We start from the raw sequence: 16,992 nt of genomic DNA, 5'->3' as shown, positions 1-16,992 counted from the left end.
CATGTTACTGTAAAATTTGCAGTATATGTCTAAAGGAAGCTTAAATGAGACCAAAATCATTTGGTTTAAGGGAACTGCTAAAAAACACAGATTGCAATTAACCATTATTTCATTTCAGCCATTTTATATCTGAATTCAGGTTTGTTTTAATATTGTTAACCTACTGTTGTCAGGACAGAGGGATTAGAAGACACTTAATGGAACCATATGGGCACATACAAAAGCACACAAATACATCTCTACAAAAGGCCTCTGGGTGAGTTGAATGTATGTGGGAACTGAGCGTCTGGTGATCAGGACGAATCAGGAAGCTAATCAGTTTGAGGAGCACTCAGCCAAGACACACACACAAAGGACCATTTTTTTTTTCCTTTTTTTGTAGGGGGGGCATCATTGAGCTACAATCTACAATGAGATAAGACAGTCCTTTATTTGGGGAAACTGCAAAGTATCAGTTCTTCATGTTGTGGACGTCCAAGTTGACAGACCCTTCAAATTAGCGACTGATATCCTTAGACATTTTGGTTAATGTAAATACCATCTGTTCTTATGTCTCAGATTTGATGTTCAAAATATCAAGACAGAGGAAGAAGCAGCAGAGTTACTGAGTTACTCAACACATCAGGTCATTTCTTTGACACAAGATTGCAATCTACACTTGCTCTTTCCCTCCACTATACAAGCCAGCAGGATATAGCATTAATTGCTGGACTGCCAAGTCACATTCTAACTAACAAGATAAAGATAGTACCGATAATTTACCACAAACCACTTCACCCACTTTCTAACAAACATTAAAGTGAGGAAAATAGATTAGTGGAAAAGAAAAGGAGGAAGACACTGGAGAGGAGGAGAGATGAAAATGTCTGCTTGTTTCTGACACTTGAAGAACTGAGGTCAGCTCTGCTGGAGTCAGTCAGCACGGGACTGGGTGAGGGTTGGGGGGGGGGGGGGGGGGGGTTAAAAGTGAAAAGCAGTTAAAGGGGGATTCCAAACCCTTCAAAGTCAAATTGGGACTGACTGACGCTGCAGTAAGGGGGAATGGGGGCTCAGTTTGACCTGACCTCAAAGCCCCCCCTATCTGATGTCACACATATCCAAGTTGATATTGCATCTACTTATTTACTTCCACATGGGGCATGCTTCCTGAAGATGGAGCTCGGAGTTAGGCAGGATTGAATCTGTCAGACATTATCAGAGTAAAATGTCTTGTTTTGCACCAGACAGACTCAAGACTTTGTATTTGAGTAGAAAGTCTTTGTTCTTAAAATGTGACTTTCTTCTATGCTCCTTGGGAACACTGTGCTCACTGTGTATTTACTGACAGATAAGTGTGAGTTTGTCCAAGGATGTTCATTAGGTTGTTGTGTCTTGGTTTATGTAGAGTGTGTATGTGTGAGTACACACTGTGTGGCCTGGCATTATCATAAAATGTATTTATTTAAACAACCATCTGAACAGAACCTGAAAAATAAATCAATACAGTGTAATTACTGTGTCAGGTCAGAGTTAAAAACACATGAGACCACCAATGATGTTTCTTGTCTCTTTGACATTTATGGTATTTCTGTTTGAAGTTGCAGTGGTCAGTGTTTCTGGTTCTACGGGTTGTGAGTTCAAGTTAGTAGACACCTGAAAGATTTATACTTTTTAAGACACTACAATCAGCCATGTTGACATTTCTTCAACCCACTTGTCCTCAGTTCACCTAGTGCTAGCAAACCAAAGCAAACAACTCTGAGCCCTAATCCTAGCACTTCTAATGGCTTGTTGTGTGGAGAAAACATCTAGACAGATTAAATAGCATCACAACAAATTAGCTTGTACTATTCTGGCGGTCATCTGTGTTGAAATAATTAATGTATTTCAAAAAAGACAAAGGAACATCTGTTGTTTTGCTATCGTCATTCTTCAAATCAGCCACCACATACATCCACATTTGTTATCGTGCCTTGTGTAACTGTATAATTATCAAAGCTAATTATGCAGCTATTGCTGCCGCTGTATAAACGTCTAAGGACTTTTTGTGACAGCAGCATGAGATCAGTTTCAGTCCAAATGCAAGAAGGTATTGAGTTTTACCTTTAAAAGTGTTCTGTTCTTTCTCAAGTGAAATCATTGTGCCATCTTTTCTTTAACTCGCCTTTTCTTTCTGACAGCATGAAAGTGTCTCACAAATACCATAATTTCTAGACTTTCACATGGTTTGAACACTGCAGCTTAAACAATGATGCGACTAACTTATGGATTTTTACAGGATAACGAGCTTCATGCCGTCAAAATATTTAGCTTCATCACATCAGACCAATGAAGTTACCGAGATGGTAACAGTGGACCAATTAAACCGTTCAAATTAAACTGCTTAACAAACTGCTTAACAAATGCATATGATGCCGCTTTCAAGTTAATGATAATCGATCTGTCTGTCAAAGAAGAAAATAGAGCTGTTACACATGGTATCAATGCATAAATCACTAACCGGGTTCGAAAGGCTGGACTGCTGCATGATAAAGAGGAGACCACAAGCTCAAGGGCGAATTTACCTCGAGACGAAAGTGACACAGAGTGACAACGTAAGAAAGACTTAAGTAAGTGTGTGACCGGAGAATGCTACGGCTGTTTAGTTCCAACACTGAAGAAGACGACTAGTGGTTATAATGTGCTGGATAAAGATGAAGATAGTGATCAATGAAGTTTCCAGGTAGACTACTGTATTTTTATTTTTATTTTTTTAACCAGACATGCTACAGGCACTGTTCAGAAACAAGCATTTATGGTACATTTTTAATTAAAAGTAAAAAAAATCTTGCTTTGTAACATCTTTCTTTGCAAATATCTGAAATTATAAATTTAGAAATTGCAGCTTATGAACAGGTGCGGCCTATACCGGCATATATGCACAATTTTTCTTCTTTTAAAATTTAATGGGTGCAGCATGTGTTCAGATGCACTCAATAGTCCAAAAATTATGGTACTGTTATTATTAATTAACTGAATATGGTATAGGAGCAAAAATCCCTCACTGGCATACAATGGGTAAACATTCTTTCTGTGCAGTCAAATATTTAAATAATAAAGCTTTGCTATTCAAGTTAGCAGTGTAAATCCATAATATGTAATCTCAATAGTTCATTGACCTCAATAATCTGAGTTTGTGGTTAGTGCACTCATAGGACAGTGAAGTATTGTCTCAAGTTTGTTTGTAAGTCATATTTACCAACACACCCTAAATACATTCTGCAAACAAGCGTTAAACCATCTCTCTGTCTTTACATTTCAGATACAGAGTTTTTGACTCAAAACAGTGTCCACCAATGGACCTCCCATACCAGTCAGTCGATGTCAGGTCTGTATCATTCGGTATGCCTGCACACAAACAACTGCGTTGCAGGTAGAGGTTAAAACGCATGCGCACGCACACATAGACACACACAAGCCATCACACACGCACGCACACACGGACGTACACACGCACGCACGCACACACCATTAAATGGATACTGTTCTTATTATCATTCCTTGAGATAATACAATATAATAGATCAAAGGGAGTCCACAAATTAAGCACAGGATAGTGAGCACTGAACTCACAACATGGACTGGTAACATAATCGACTATACGCATTATTATAGGCTGAGCTTTGCACAACCAAAGTGAGTAACCTGATGGAAAATGCCTCATCCCAAGCCTGTCGTCTGTGTCCTCTTCTCTTACACAAACAGACTTCATGCATCTGACTGGAAGTTCAAACCACATAACCTCAATATATACACCATCCTTCCTCTCTAGATGTCCAAAGCACCTCAGTTCTGCCTCTCTGACATTACCTCCAAAACATCTAAAATGTGATGTCCTTTTGATCGATTCATTCTCAATCCTATCCATCCTTGTCACGCCGAAAAAAACCCTCCACATCTTTATCTGCTATCTCCAGCTCTGCTTCCTGTCTTTTCTACCACACCATACCACCATGTAACACCGCTGGTCTCACCACTGTCTTGTACACCTTTCCTTTCATTCTGGCTGATCCTCATTTATCACACATTACCCCTGACATTTTCTTCACCAGTTTCAATCTGCTAGAACACGTTTTTCACCTTTCTCCCCAATCTCCACTGCTCTGTCATGTTGACTTTAGATACTTTAGTTCTCCAACTTCTTTATCTCCTATTCCCTGTAGCCTCACCGTTCCACTTGGGTCCCTCTCACTCACTCACATACGCTTTCTTGCAGCAGCAAACCACCATTCCTCTCTCCTATGGAGGACATAACTCGACCTCTTGATTTTCCTTCACCTGTTCCTCACTCTCACAACAGACTCACTATGTTATTTGCAAACATCAAAGTCCCTGGAGATTCCTTTCTGATCTCATCTGTTAGCCTATCCATCAGCATAGCGAACAAGAAGGGGCTCCTTGCTGATCCTTTATGGAGTCCCACGTCCACCTTGAACTCCTGTGTAACACACCTAAAACTGTCTTAAAAGAACCACAGTTCCTCTCTCAGCGCCCTGTCATTTGTCTTTTCAAGATCTACAAAGGCGCAATGCAGCTCACTCTTCTCTTTACTTCTCTATCCCAATCTCAAAGCAAGTACAGCATTTGTAGTGATCTTTCTTGAAATCATACTGCTGCTCACAAATCCTCTCCTCGATTCTCAATCTAGCCTCCCCTACTCTTTCCCGTGACTTTATTGTATGGCTCATCAGCTTTATTCCTCTGCACTTATCACAATTCTGCACATCTCCCTTGTTCATAAAAACTGCACACTTCTCCATTCCTCAGGCATCCTCTAACTCTTTACAATCCTGTCAAATTACTTAGTAATAAACTCTAGTACCACTTCTCTTAAGACACTTCCATACCGCCTCAGGTATATCATTAGTAACAACCATCTTTCCACTCTGTCCATTTCAATGCCCTTCTCATTTCACCTTTACTGATCTTTATACCTTGACGGTCCACAATAGTCACCTCTTCCACTACTGATTCTCTCTCATTTTCTTCATTCATCACCTGCTCAAAAAAAACTTTTATTCTTTCCATGACACCTCTGGCATCTGTCAATAAATTTCCCACTCTGTGCTTAATCACCCAAACCTGCTTAACGTCCTTCTAATCTCTACCTCTCTGACTCACCAACCTTTATGAAATCACTCTCCCTTGTTACTGTCCAATCTATTAACCAGGTCATCAAAAGCCCTTTGTTTGGCCGTTGCCACCCCTACCTTCACCTTGCACTACATCGCAGTATGAATGTCTACTCTCTTCAATCCCCTCAGAGTCCCACTCCCTCTTAGCAAACCTCTTTCTCCATATGCACTCTTACACTTACCCATTCCACCACCAAGTCACATTATCTACTTTCTTTCCAGGTGACACACCAAATATTGTCCTCCCTGTCTCCCTGATAACATTAGCTGCAGTCATTTGGTAAGATGATGTACACAGTCAACAAGTGTTCAGTCCCACTTTAGAATGAAACATTTTTTAGAAAAGCATGATGTATTTTCAACAGCTTTTGCTGGAGCAAAAGCAAAAAAAGCTTACATTGGTTTGTCTAAAAAGAAGGGTTGTTCTTTCTTAAATGCTGATATTTATAGATCTGAATTCCCATTACAAACGTTTAACATAAGCTTTGTCAGTGTGGAAGTTTGAGCTAATATCATGGAAAAGAAAGGCTTTGCTAGGAATGTAACCTAGCCGTTCCGAGATGACATCATTTATTTGGGGTGTAAATCATCGGTAAAACTGAGACATGAAATCAATTTCAGCCAAATGGAAGACATTTGTAATGCAATGACTCTCGACTGTGTTCAGTGCAGTCACAGCATTTAAAGGAACATGCAACCTTGGAAAAGACGGAAAGATTGCACTGGAAGCTATCTTCTCTGCATTACAGATCAAGAGACTCAACAAGCAAATGAGTTGGGCAAGCACAAGCAGGTACATTTGCTTGTAGTCCCAGGACATGAGCTAAAACTACAGGAATGAGTTCTATGCTGTACAAATTGTGACAATGTCAGTGGGGACTGGATTGTGTTGGAAGTGTCTGAAAGGATTGGAGTTTAAGACTAATGGAAATGTTTTGATGAAAATGTATTTCCAGAAAATGTGCAGATGGAGGTCTAACTGGATATCAGACCCAAAGTGAGACTGGCAGAGGAATATGTAAAATGAACATGTCAAATAATCAATAATCAATAATCCATAATTAATGTCCTGAACAAAGAAGAAAAAAATGATGAAAAATAGATTTTGGAAATGGATCTGGTACCAAAAGTCAGCTGAGCTAAATTAATATAGAAAAAGTGCCCCAGCTTCAACATGTGAGACTTTTATCACACTGTGTTTGTGTCTCCCTCCTTCAGGCTCCTTGGCTGAATAAGTTAGACACACTTAGACCAGCAAGTGACTACGTGACACAATTTGGTATTTATTCAAAAAAAGGGCACAATTACTTGGCTTCCCAAAAATCAGATGTGACAGATAGATAAATCGATAAGATCCAGATCTGATACAAGATGAAATAACCTCAGATTCCCTTCTTTGATTGATAAAACTGACAGCTGGTCCTCACAAAGACAGATACACTCTCCTACACGCGGACGCCTGAAGTCTAAAAGAATCAAAGACAGGCAAGTAGCCATACTGAGACACACACGCACACGCACACGCACACACACACACACACACACACACACACACACACACACAAACAAACAAGATCCAAACATAGCAGAAGAGCGTTTTGAGCTGAGTCTTACCTGATGTATACAGTTGTGAAGTTATAGTCTGACTGAGAGAGAGTGAGAGGGAGGAGTGAAAGAGAGGCATCCTGACACCCCCCAACCTCATTCACATGCTGAATGGCAGCTGGGCGGTCCCAGGGGGGAGGAGGTCACCACATCAACAAAGACTTTGTGGAAGGAGGGAAAAAGAGGGAGGGAGGGAAAACTTGGCACTGGAGCGATACCTGGACTACACGCATGACACAACACACACACACACACCGACATACACACAGGCAAACATACTCCCACAGAGACACGTGCACGCAACTACTTTTCACAGGTTTGCATCACATTTATGTTATGCTCCTTTGTCCTCAAAAATCTATGATCTAGAGATGAATTGATCTGCTTTGTGTGTATGCATGTCTGTGTGCATGTGTTCAAGCATGTGTGTGTGTGTGTGTGTGTGTGTGTGTGTGTGTCAGGTCAATATTTGCACCCTGGTGCATAGGGGTGGAAACTTCTCAATACCCCCTATTCCCTTGGGCACACAGATCAACATACATCTGTCACCATTGGTCACTTACAGTGGCCAACACAAGAGAAGTGGGCCACCAAAACAATTTTCATGTTTTGTTTTTTTTAATTTGATGTCCCTTTTCTCCTGGTCATTTCCAAGTGATGTTTTTCTCCTTTACGCATGTACATGGGATTACCATTTTAACGTTTACGAATAATGTTTTTCTAATTTTAGATACTTTGATTAGTTATTTAGAGGTACTTTATCTGACTTTTGGATTTGTTGCAAAGGAAAGTCTGTCGGACCCTACAGCAGTTCCACACGCTTCACCTTCAGCACGTCCTCTCATGTCTGAGGAATGTGGTAGTCAGGTGACTCTCTATCTTATGTAGAGAAAACACACCCTCAACAATCAGAAGTTAACATGGACTTGGTGAAAGAAGGTGTAGATGATATTCAGAGAAAATAGTAACAATAGACCAATCAGTCTCCCCTTGACAAGCTCCCTCCAAAACTAATCTCCAAATCTAACAAATATGAAGACACATTTTTCTGCAGAAGAGAGGTTTCAAATGATAATTAAGTGTTTTTTTTTCTTTTTAAGTAATGTTATTTGGTCAAAATAATGAGAATGTGATTGGTCTTATCTATTACAGACTGGGAGATTAAGAGAATTTCAATGTCTCTAAGATGATAGAGCAGATTACTATGTGGTACCATAAATAATCTGAAGATGAGCAGCTGCTGAGTGATACCTGGTCCAGAAAGGTGTAGAGGTGAACAGCCCGATCAATGTTCATCCCAGTGATGTTGACCCGCTGGGAGAAATCCTGAAGCTGAGCCCAGAAGGAGTGAATTTTAACCTCATAGACTCGTAGGTCAGCAGAGTATGGCATGTCACTCCAACGATCTAGATGAGCCAACAAGGCCTCTCCATGTTTACAGTGTTCCTATGGAAACAAACACGCTGTTTATCTCAGCTTGGAAACAAGGCATCTTTAATCCTCAGATATAACCAACAGTCACTGTGTACTAGTAATGATGCCAAAATACTTGGAACAGCAGGTATATTTTTTTGGATTCCAGATTCCAGATTTGGATTTGGAACAGTCCTCATTTCCACCAGCAGATAGCAGCAGATCATACTTATCAGAGACAGAGGTTTAGAACTCAATCCGTGTACTCAACAAAGTCAATCTACTTATGAAGACTGGAGTTATGAGGCTTAGTTAATCTTTAATGTTCTCCTTTACTGAATGTTCATATTTCACTACTTATGTAAAAACTACATTGATGACCATAAAACCCGAGATTTAATTCTATCACCTTTATAACGAAATTATATTGTATTATCATACTTGGACACTTGGCACTTGACTTAAATTCACATCTTCTCCTTGTCATTATAATAGACCGCTTATTGACTGCTACATCATTGTGGTTAGTGACGACTGAACTGACTGAACTCACAGAAGCTGATGAGAATAAGTCCTTGAAGTCTAGCTGCTTCTTTTTTAAAAGCTCCAGAGAATCTTCAGGTTCATTCAGACTCCTCAGATGGACATCCCCAACCTCCTGGAGCCAGGAAGCCACCTAACACACAAACAACCACATAATGCATATGTTTGTGTTAGAAGGTCACAAGACACACAGACTTTAATGCACCCATCAGTGACACAGTGACATATCAGGAGGTCACGGGATATCCACGCACATAAACAACGATTCACATAACGACCAAAGTATATACGTTTGTGAGCATGCTCATACTGACTTTGGCGAAGCCCATCTCCAGGTTGCTGAAGTCCAGAATGAACTCCAGCTGCCTTGTTCGGTCATTAGACAGTGTAACAAGGCGGTGAAGCAGTTCGTCCACCTGCTCATACAGTGATGAGACTCCATCCACTGCTCCCCGTTGGGCTTCCGTAGCACTGCCCTCCTCTCTACGGAGGAGAGACAATGAAGCTCCACCCTCCAGCTGTAACTTGACCAACCGGCTATCTTCTAAAACACTGCGCATCACAGCTCTGAACCTGGACAACAGCTGCTCCGCCTCCTGGAACGCAGACAGATATATGGAAGCTTGGGTTACAGTACACACAAAACACATAATGTTGGCTTAAAGTGAACCTACACCAGACCAGAATGCAGGTACCACAGAAGTATCAATCAGCCACATAAATCTTTGTACAAGCAAAATGCTCCTTTTTAAAAACAGCAGCAGAAAGTTTTCTGTTAAATTTCATGAATGAATATAGTGAGATCTTATTTTCTGATGAGTCCTGAGTCTTACTAAAGTAGTCTTACTTCTAATAGTCTTTCACTGGGTGGCCTGAATGCTGGTAAGGTCAATTCATTGTACTGCAATGGTAACATGGAATAGAAACAACTTAAATAGTGGAATTCAGGAGGAGTGTCTCACATGTAATGGAGCTAACGGTCAGTATCCTGATTCACAACTAATTTATGGATGTTTGTGTACATACATGTATACACACAGACATTAGACATATGTTGGTCAACATTTAGACAAATGTTGGTCAACATTTTTTGATTCCAGGAAGCATTAGATACAATTTTAGTGATGGTAACAACTATGTGACGATTATTTCTACAGTTATCATCAAAAACATGTTTCATTAATTAATTTTTGACCCTAGAATTTGTGGGGATGCATGTGGGGGTGTGAGAGAGAGAGCGAGTGAGAGAGAGAGAGAGAGAGTGAGAGAGAGAGAGAGAGAGAGAGAGAGAGAGAGAGAGAGAGAGAGAGAGAGAGATACCTCAGCAGTAGCAGGAAGTGCTGTGTTTTCCAGGGTGTTGATGGTCTTCTGTAACAGGCTTATGACATTTTCACACTGACTGGTCAGCTGGTCCATCCTCTAATGGCATCACAGATAGAGACAGAAAGTCACAAAGTAACAGATTAAAACATAGTTCGAACACGTGAGCCTGTTTCACTTCATTAATTTCAAAATGCCAATAAAGTCGGTGAGGATTGCCAGTCATCCAGTTCATGACACTTATCATGGCAAATGGACTTGCTTAAACCACAAGTGCCCTTAAGTCTATTTCTTTGTCATTTTAATCAATTTTCACTCAGTGAATTCCAGCAGACTCTTAGATAGAAACAGCAGCAATTGTGCAGTTGTACTGATGATGTGTTTGGTTTGAGTGTGTGTGTGTGTGTGTGTACACTGACCGATCTGAAAAACACCCAGTTGCTCTGACTGAAGAAGAGGGAGCCTCCAAACTCTGTTGGCAGTTGATGCAGATCCACATGTTTGTGGATTGACTTCAGGGTACATGACACCTCAACCTGCTCTCACACACACACACACACACACACACACACACACACACACACACACACACACACACACACACACACACACACACACACACATACGCGCGCAAACATAAAAAACAAAAAGAGGCGGTCACCTTGAAGCAGTTTGTCCCCTGAAAAATTTGCTGAACAGGAAAATAACTGCTGTCATCCCCTAAGTGTCATTCCTCTTTCAGGGAAAGATTCAATCTGGGAAGAATCAAGAAATTGTTTTTTGATTACGGTAGTATACCATAGTCATTAAGTTCAAGTTACTCTACAGGAGCTGATCTTTCAGTAGCTGCTGAACATTGAAGAATAGCTGGCCAATAGATGAGCCAAAGGGGGAGTATGCCAGGGTCACATCAACATTCTGTTTTTCTTTTCTTTTAGAGCATGCAGGTTTTCATCAAGTAAATTTCAACACAGAATAAGACAAACAATTATCTCACAAATACACTGGGACTCTAAAAACCCTCAGGCAAATCTTTATAATATGAAGATGAAACTCCTTATTTGTCTGAAGTTACTCCAATATTTGCCTGGTTTTATAGCTATGACTGCTTTGCTTCCAAATCATTATCATTCAGATAATATTTCAGTTGGCACATAGCTGTTTTAAGTTTTCTTAAGTTCAATAATCTCCAAATACATGTAGGAAAAGAAGTGTGTGTGTGTGTGTGTGTGTGTGTGTGTGTGTGTGTGTGTGTGTGTGTGTGTGTGTGAGAGAGAGGGATAGAGAGGACTTGCCTTAACAGCTAAAGGTTTGTCACAATACAAAGATGAGTCCTTGTTGGTCAACAGTAACAGAGTGTGAATGGAGCCTGGTGCCTTCTCCTGCACAGAAACACAAACAAAAACACATATATTCAGAGAAACACAAGAACTTGAAAATAAATTCAGTGTTCAAGCTTAATATTGCTCCTTCTTGGGCAAACAGAATGATCACATGGCTATTTTGTTTCTGGCAGCTTGACATTCAATCTGGAGTTATTAAACAAAAAAAAATCTATCTCTAAGTACATTTGAATCAAATATGAGTGAGGTCAAATGTGAATATACTGTAGTGGCAAAAGTCATCAACTACACTCTGAACCATTTGTTTTGACTGTTCTATACAACAAATAAGTAGTTTGAATCCTTGGGGGATGTCATTGAGGATATTAATCTTTCAACAAAAGAGGGCATGTTACTAAAATGTATCTTCCTACACGAATGTTTCGTTTTGAATGTAACTAAATGTTTTTTTTCTCTTTTTAAACAACAAATATGCCAGAACTGACATGAAATTATGCAGTTTCAGTCTCACCTGCAGGGCTCTGAGGGCATCCAAAAGGGCAGGTGCTGGAGCTGTTCGGCTGATGTCCATTAGTACTGTCAGACCCAGCTCTCGTACATCCTCACTGCAACACAAAATAAATTGCTGCAGAGGAAGAAGTTGACTGACGTAAAATGTCTGGAGGGGAGCTGGGTTCCAACCTGAGCGTTGAAGTGTAGTATAGCAGAAGATTGAGCAGTGCAGTGTTATCGCAGTTTGGGTTCAACCACAATGTGTCCTTGGTACGGACTGTTAGCAGGGGATGCCCAGCCCGGTCTCTGGTACCTTAAAACACACAGAGGAGTTGAAATCTAATGACACACATACACAAAGACGGTGGTCATGGCAAAGATGAATGGGGTATGTATGTTACCGGGCAGACAGAGAACTCCAGAGCTCAATAGCACACTGCTGAAGCTTGACTGGGAGGACTGGTTACTGGATGAGCTGGGATCACAAGATACAGCATCTGGATAGCCAGAAGATAGCTCAGGGCTGTAGTCTGTGAAGCAAGACACACAGACAGCAAAAATAATAAACATGTGATGGATAAAGGATGATGAAGAATAGTAAAAATAGGAGGCAAATATGTTTAGTGCAACTAGGCCTTTGTGACTATCAATCATTTATACAAAGGGCTGATTTTTCAAAGCCTTAAACCACGTAATCTGTGTTGTTTGACAATAATAAAGGAGGAACTAGTCACCCATTTTCTCTATCCCCAAGAGAAATTGACAGTGGGGTTAGGAGTTGTGGCTCTAATAGTAACATACAAGATTACACTGTCAAAGGGGGCAAACGCACTGTTTTTGCTGGACTGCAATAGTGTTACTATGTGTGAGAAATCTGTGCTCATTTACATATCTTCTGATAATGATAGGAGGGAATAAAACAGAGACAGAGAAAGCTGTGACATGGGGGGGCATATTGTAGGGAGAAGAAAAGAGGAGGAAGGAAGAGGATGCAAGGTAGGATGAGGAGATGCTGAGAACAGAGGTAAAAATTTTATGAGTAAGAATAAGAACAACCACAGGGAAATAAATGCGAGTACCTTCAGTATGACACTCCACAGGGCATCGTCGACCAACCCCTTTTTCATCATTCTTTAATTCCTGCCCTTGTCCAGACCCATGCTGTTCTTCTTGACAAGCGTGTTGATCTGTCACGGCAATAACTGAGGAGCTGGAACCCTCTGATTGGGGCAAAGTCATTTCGTTTTTATCAGAGGAGTCTTCACAGTTTTGCGGTAGCAAGTTTTCAGGATTTGATTCCACAGAAGTCAGAGGCATCATATTTTCAAAATAACAGTTTTTAGACTGGGTTGGTAAAGAGTGTTTTTCACAATTAGAGTCCTGAAGTTGGAGGGGGAGTGGTTTTGTCTCAAGACAAGGCCCCTCAGAGTATGGATGCAACAAATTATTTTCACAAATAGTTTCTTCTGACTTGGGCAGAGAAGGGTGCTCGCAACAAGACTTCTCAGAGGTTGGTAACATGCTGTCTGCACAGCAAGAGTTGTCAGAATGGAGTAGTAATGTCTTGTTTTCAAAATGAGCATTTTCAGAGGGGTTTGGTAATGTGCGGTTTTCACAGTACAAATTTTCAGATTGTGGTGGTAACGTGTTTTCAAAATAATGATTCTCCAAGTGGTCTCCTGATGAATTGTTTTCACAATTATAGCTCTCAGAGTGCAGCACTGACTGATTTTCACAATTTGAGTCCTCGGGGCATACATTTTGTTGATATTGAGAAGAGAAATTCTCATTCAGTCTCTTTTCTGTATGGTTTTCAGAAAATGATTCCTCATAGTGGGGAGTTGAAATTTTGTTTTCAGAATATGTTTCCTCAGACTGTGGCGGTAACACATCATTTTGAAAATACGAGTCCTCAGAGTGAAGGAGCAGCGGCTTATTCTCACAATTAGATTGCTTATCGTGTGTGCTTTCTGTCCAGATTTCAGAAGATTCATTATTTTGTTTCAGTTCTCTGAAGTTTTCACAAGAATCCTCACTGTGCATGTGTTGCAATTCATCATTAACACAAGAATCTTTAGTGAGCGATTCCTTTTTTTCACAATGAGAGTCCTCTGCCTGATCGAGTGCTTCCAAGGTTTCAAAATTCAAGACTTCAGTTTTTGTGCTTTGTGGTTCAGTTTCACAATAAAAGTCTTCAGAGTGTGTATGAATATGGGACTCCTGTTCTCTTTTTTCTTCTTTCCCTCCAACACTGTGAGATGTCACAAACTTCTCCTCATCATCCCTACTTGCATGACTCTGCTGTACAGTAACCTTAACCTCCTGCTCTACTTGCATGTCGTCTTCAACCTTTCTGTCTAAATCTTCACTTTCCTTGTGCTCTTCTAAAAAACCCTCGTCTACCCTCTTCCCTGTCTCTTCTATCTTCTGTCCTTCCAACTTCTTTGTCAAGTCTTCATCTCTTCTCTCCTCCCCAAAATCATTTCCCCAGGTTTTGGATTGAGTGTTAGGGTTTGAACACCCAGCTGTATCAGCACATTCTGTTTCCATCGGTGTCCGGCAGGTAGAGGATTCATACACCTCAGGCGGGGTGGAAGACAAGATGTTGGGGCAAAACTTCAGATTCTTGTCCATGAGACAAGAGACCTCCTGATCTAATAACACAGAATGTGTTGTAGTAGTGTGTTTATAAGTATCTTGAGTGTCAGTTTGCTGTGTGTGTATGTCACAGCACTCAAAGCTGTGTTTTACTGGAGATGTTTGAATAGTTTGCTGTGTGTGAGCGGATTCCTGTTTGTATGCTGCTTGAAGTGTGTGTATTTGTTGTGTATGCGCAGTTTGCTGCGTGAATGAAGCCTGCTGTGTGTGTGTATCTGTATCTATGTGTGTAGTATGTTGTGTTTCTGTAATGGATTGTGTGTGTGGACTGAAGTCTGTGTTTGTTTTGGACTGTGTGTCTGTAGTTCGCTCTGTGTCTGTAGTGGTCCGTGTCTGTGTAGTAGATGCTGAGTCTGTAGTTTGCGGTGAGTCTGTGAACTGTGTGTGGGAACTTTTCTGTCCGTTTGTAGTGGGCTGTGTGTGTGGTGTGTGCAATGTACTTGTAGTTTGCTGAACATGTGTTATACCCTGGGAGTCTGTAGCTTCATGTATGTGTGTACTGGGCTGTGAATAAGTAGTCAGCAGTGTGTCTACGGGTTGGTTAGTATTTGTGGTGTGCAACGTCTGTATAGTTTGCTGTGTGCCTGCATTTGACTGTGTGTCATTAGACAACTGTGTGTTTGTAGTGAGCTGAGTGTGTACGGTTTGCAGTGTGGACGCAGTGGTCATGGATCGGCGTTGCAGTCCAATTGATTGAGTCAAGGAGCCTTTCTGCGGTGAGAAACGAGGCAGCGGGAGCTCTGTCAGCTCCACATATTCCCCCTCAGACTCTTCAGTGTCGCTGCTCAACACTGATTGGTCTGCTATTGTAGGCGAGGGCAGGAGCTGGACCCCTTGTTCTGGTGGATGATGTGATGTTTTATCAGGCGATTCATCCTGATCCTTGGGGATGGACCTGTGCCGGCTGATGAACTCTGGATAGACCACGTCCTCCCAGGGGACTCTGAAGACATCTCCGTTGGAGGAGAGAATGCAGCGGTCCAGCCGAGGAGCTCCCCGTCGCTTCCTTTCCCTATTGACTGAATCCAGCCAAGCCATGCTGAATAGGGAGGGCAGGGCTAAGTGGAACACCTCCTGCTGCTCCACATGATGTCCACCAGGTGACAAGCTGCACACCACCAGGCAGGGAAAGGAACTCCTCCGGCAGGAGTCACGGAGAGCTCTAGAGAGTGATGGAGCTGCAGGAGAAACCAGGAGGTAGAAGTCTCCAGGACACAGGAAGCGCTGGTCCAGCGGACAGAGCTGGACAACTACCTTCTCATGGACACACAGAGGCCAACCTTCATGACGGAACAGCCGACCAGAATATGGCAACTGCAGCAGATGAGAGGAGGGAAGAGAAGGGTGACAGAGAGCAGAAGTTACAGTCATGCATAACGTCCTTAATATGTCTCAGAAACAAGTATGGGTACAATGGTACTAAAATCCTAGCCAATTCAGTCAGGGCACTAGTCTAAACACACTGATACTGGAACAAAAGTACAAACAAACGAGACACTTCCCCCTAAACCTGGATAGAGACGAAACTCTACTTCACTCTACCAAAGCAGGAGTGTCTGAACACAGAACACTAGTGACTTAAGAGTCTTTAGTGGGCTTTAGTGTTGGGCTGTCAGGGCCTGCAAGGCCTTCTCTGCTGGCCTAAAAAATATCTGAATCACAGACTGATTTTAATAAGATTTTGTCCATGAATACTTATTAAATAATTCCAAATGGTCTGTCTGCTTCCTTTAATAGCTTTTTCCCTGGCGGTGCTGCTTCAAACATGTATTTTTATATTAAAGCATTCAACTAATCACATTTCAGCTATTATTTGTTGCCAGGCTGGGTAAAAGTCAAGAAATCTGCCTGGAGACTTGCAGAATCAGATTCACAGGCGTTCTAGCAAAAAAAATTGTGTCAATGAAACTGTTGCTTCAACCAATCAGATTTTGAGTTGTGACACCAAGGCCTTCTAGAAGTGTGCGGCAACGTCGGCATGTCACACGCCCTTTGATTGGATAGTCAGAGAGTGTACTAGCCAGATCTAGCAAGCTGCATCGGTAGCGAGCTGGAAAAATACAAATATAGCTGTGTTGACACAATCTCTAATTTGTCAACCGATGATGGCTGAAGTAAGAAAAGACATTGATGTGGTTGCAGATTTATTGTCAAAGCCATTTTCAAGACAGACTTTTCGAGAAATGCTGGCCATCATTAAGAAAGGTCGGGCAATTCCAAAGTTAGCTGTTACAGCAAGGAAAAGGACTTGTTCATCACTTTTAACCTGCTAAGTATGAGCAGTACCCATGACTCATAGGATCCAAGGAAAACTGCATATTGTATTGCTGGGAGTGCTTGTTATTTGCCACTGATCGACATGGTGTTTGGAGCCATACTGGGTTTGTGAATCTGACTTGCCTAACCAAGGCAGCAACGAGACACAAGAGCACTGCCAGACACTTCAGAGAAACAGTGTTGTCCAA

General features: G+C 41.4%; 1 protein-coding gene across 1 annotated transcript in view; it reads right to left on the bottom strand.

The window, feature by feature from the left end:
- The window catches only part of plekhg4 (pleckstrin homology and RhoGEF domain containing G4), a 58,579-nt gene that overhangs the window by 8,990 nt on the left and 32,597 nt on the right, over positions 1–16,992 (bottom strand). The window contains exons 5-14 of the mRNA XM_086140270.1: positions 12,949–15,841; positions 12,271–12,399; positions 12,059–12,182; positions 11,889–11,982; positions 11,330–11,416; positions 10,454–10,570; positions 10,035–10,133; positions 9,029–9,310; positions 8,725–8,847; positions 8,010–8,204 (exon numbers count right to left, since the gene is read on the bottom strand). Coding sequence (XP_085996396.1) covers positions 8,010–8,204; positions 8,725–8,847; positions 9,029–9,310; positions 10,035–10,133; positions 10,454–10,570; positions 11,330–11,416; positions 11,889–11,982; positions 12,059–12,182; positions 12,271–12,399; positions 12,949–15,841 — 4,143 coding nt within the window. The remainder of the gene's footprint in view (positions 1–8,009; positions 8,205–8,724; positions 8,848–9,028; positions 9,311–10,034; positions 10,134–10,453; positions 10,571–11,329; positions 11,417–11,888; positions 11,983–12,058; positions 12,183–12,270; positions 12,400–12,948; positions 15,842–16,992) is intronic.

The sequence above is a fragment of the Fistularia commersonii genome, chromosome 3 (genome assembly GCF_037954325.1).
Source record: "Fistularia commersonii isolate RoL2024-O1a breed Wild chromosome 3, RoL_Fcom_v1.0, whole genome shotgun sequence".
Classification (NCBI taxonomy): Eukaryota; Metazoa; Chordata; class Actinopteri; order Syngnathiformes; family Fistulariidae; genus Fistularia; species Fistularia commersonii.
Note: the sequence above shows the minus strand (reverse complement) of the source record. Positions and strands in the feature narration are given on the sequence as shown.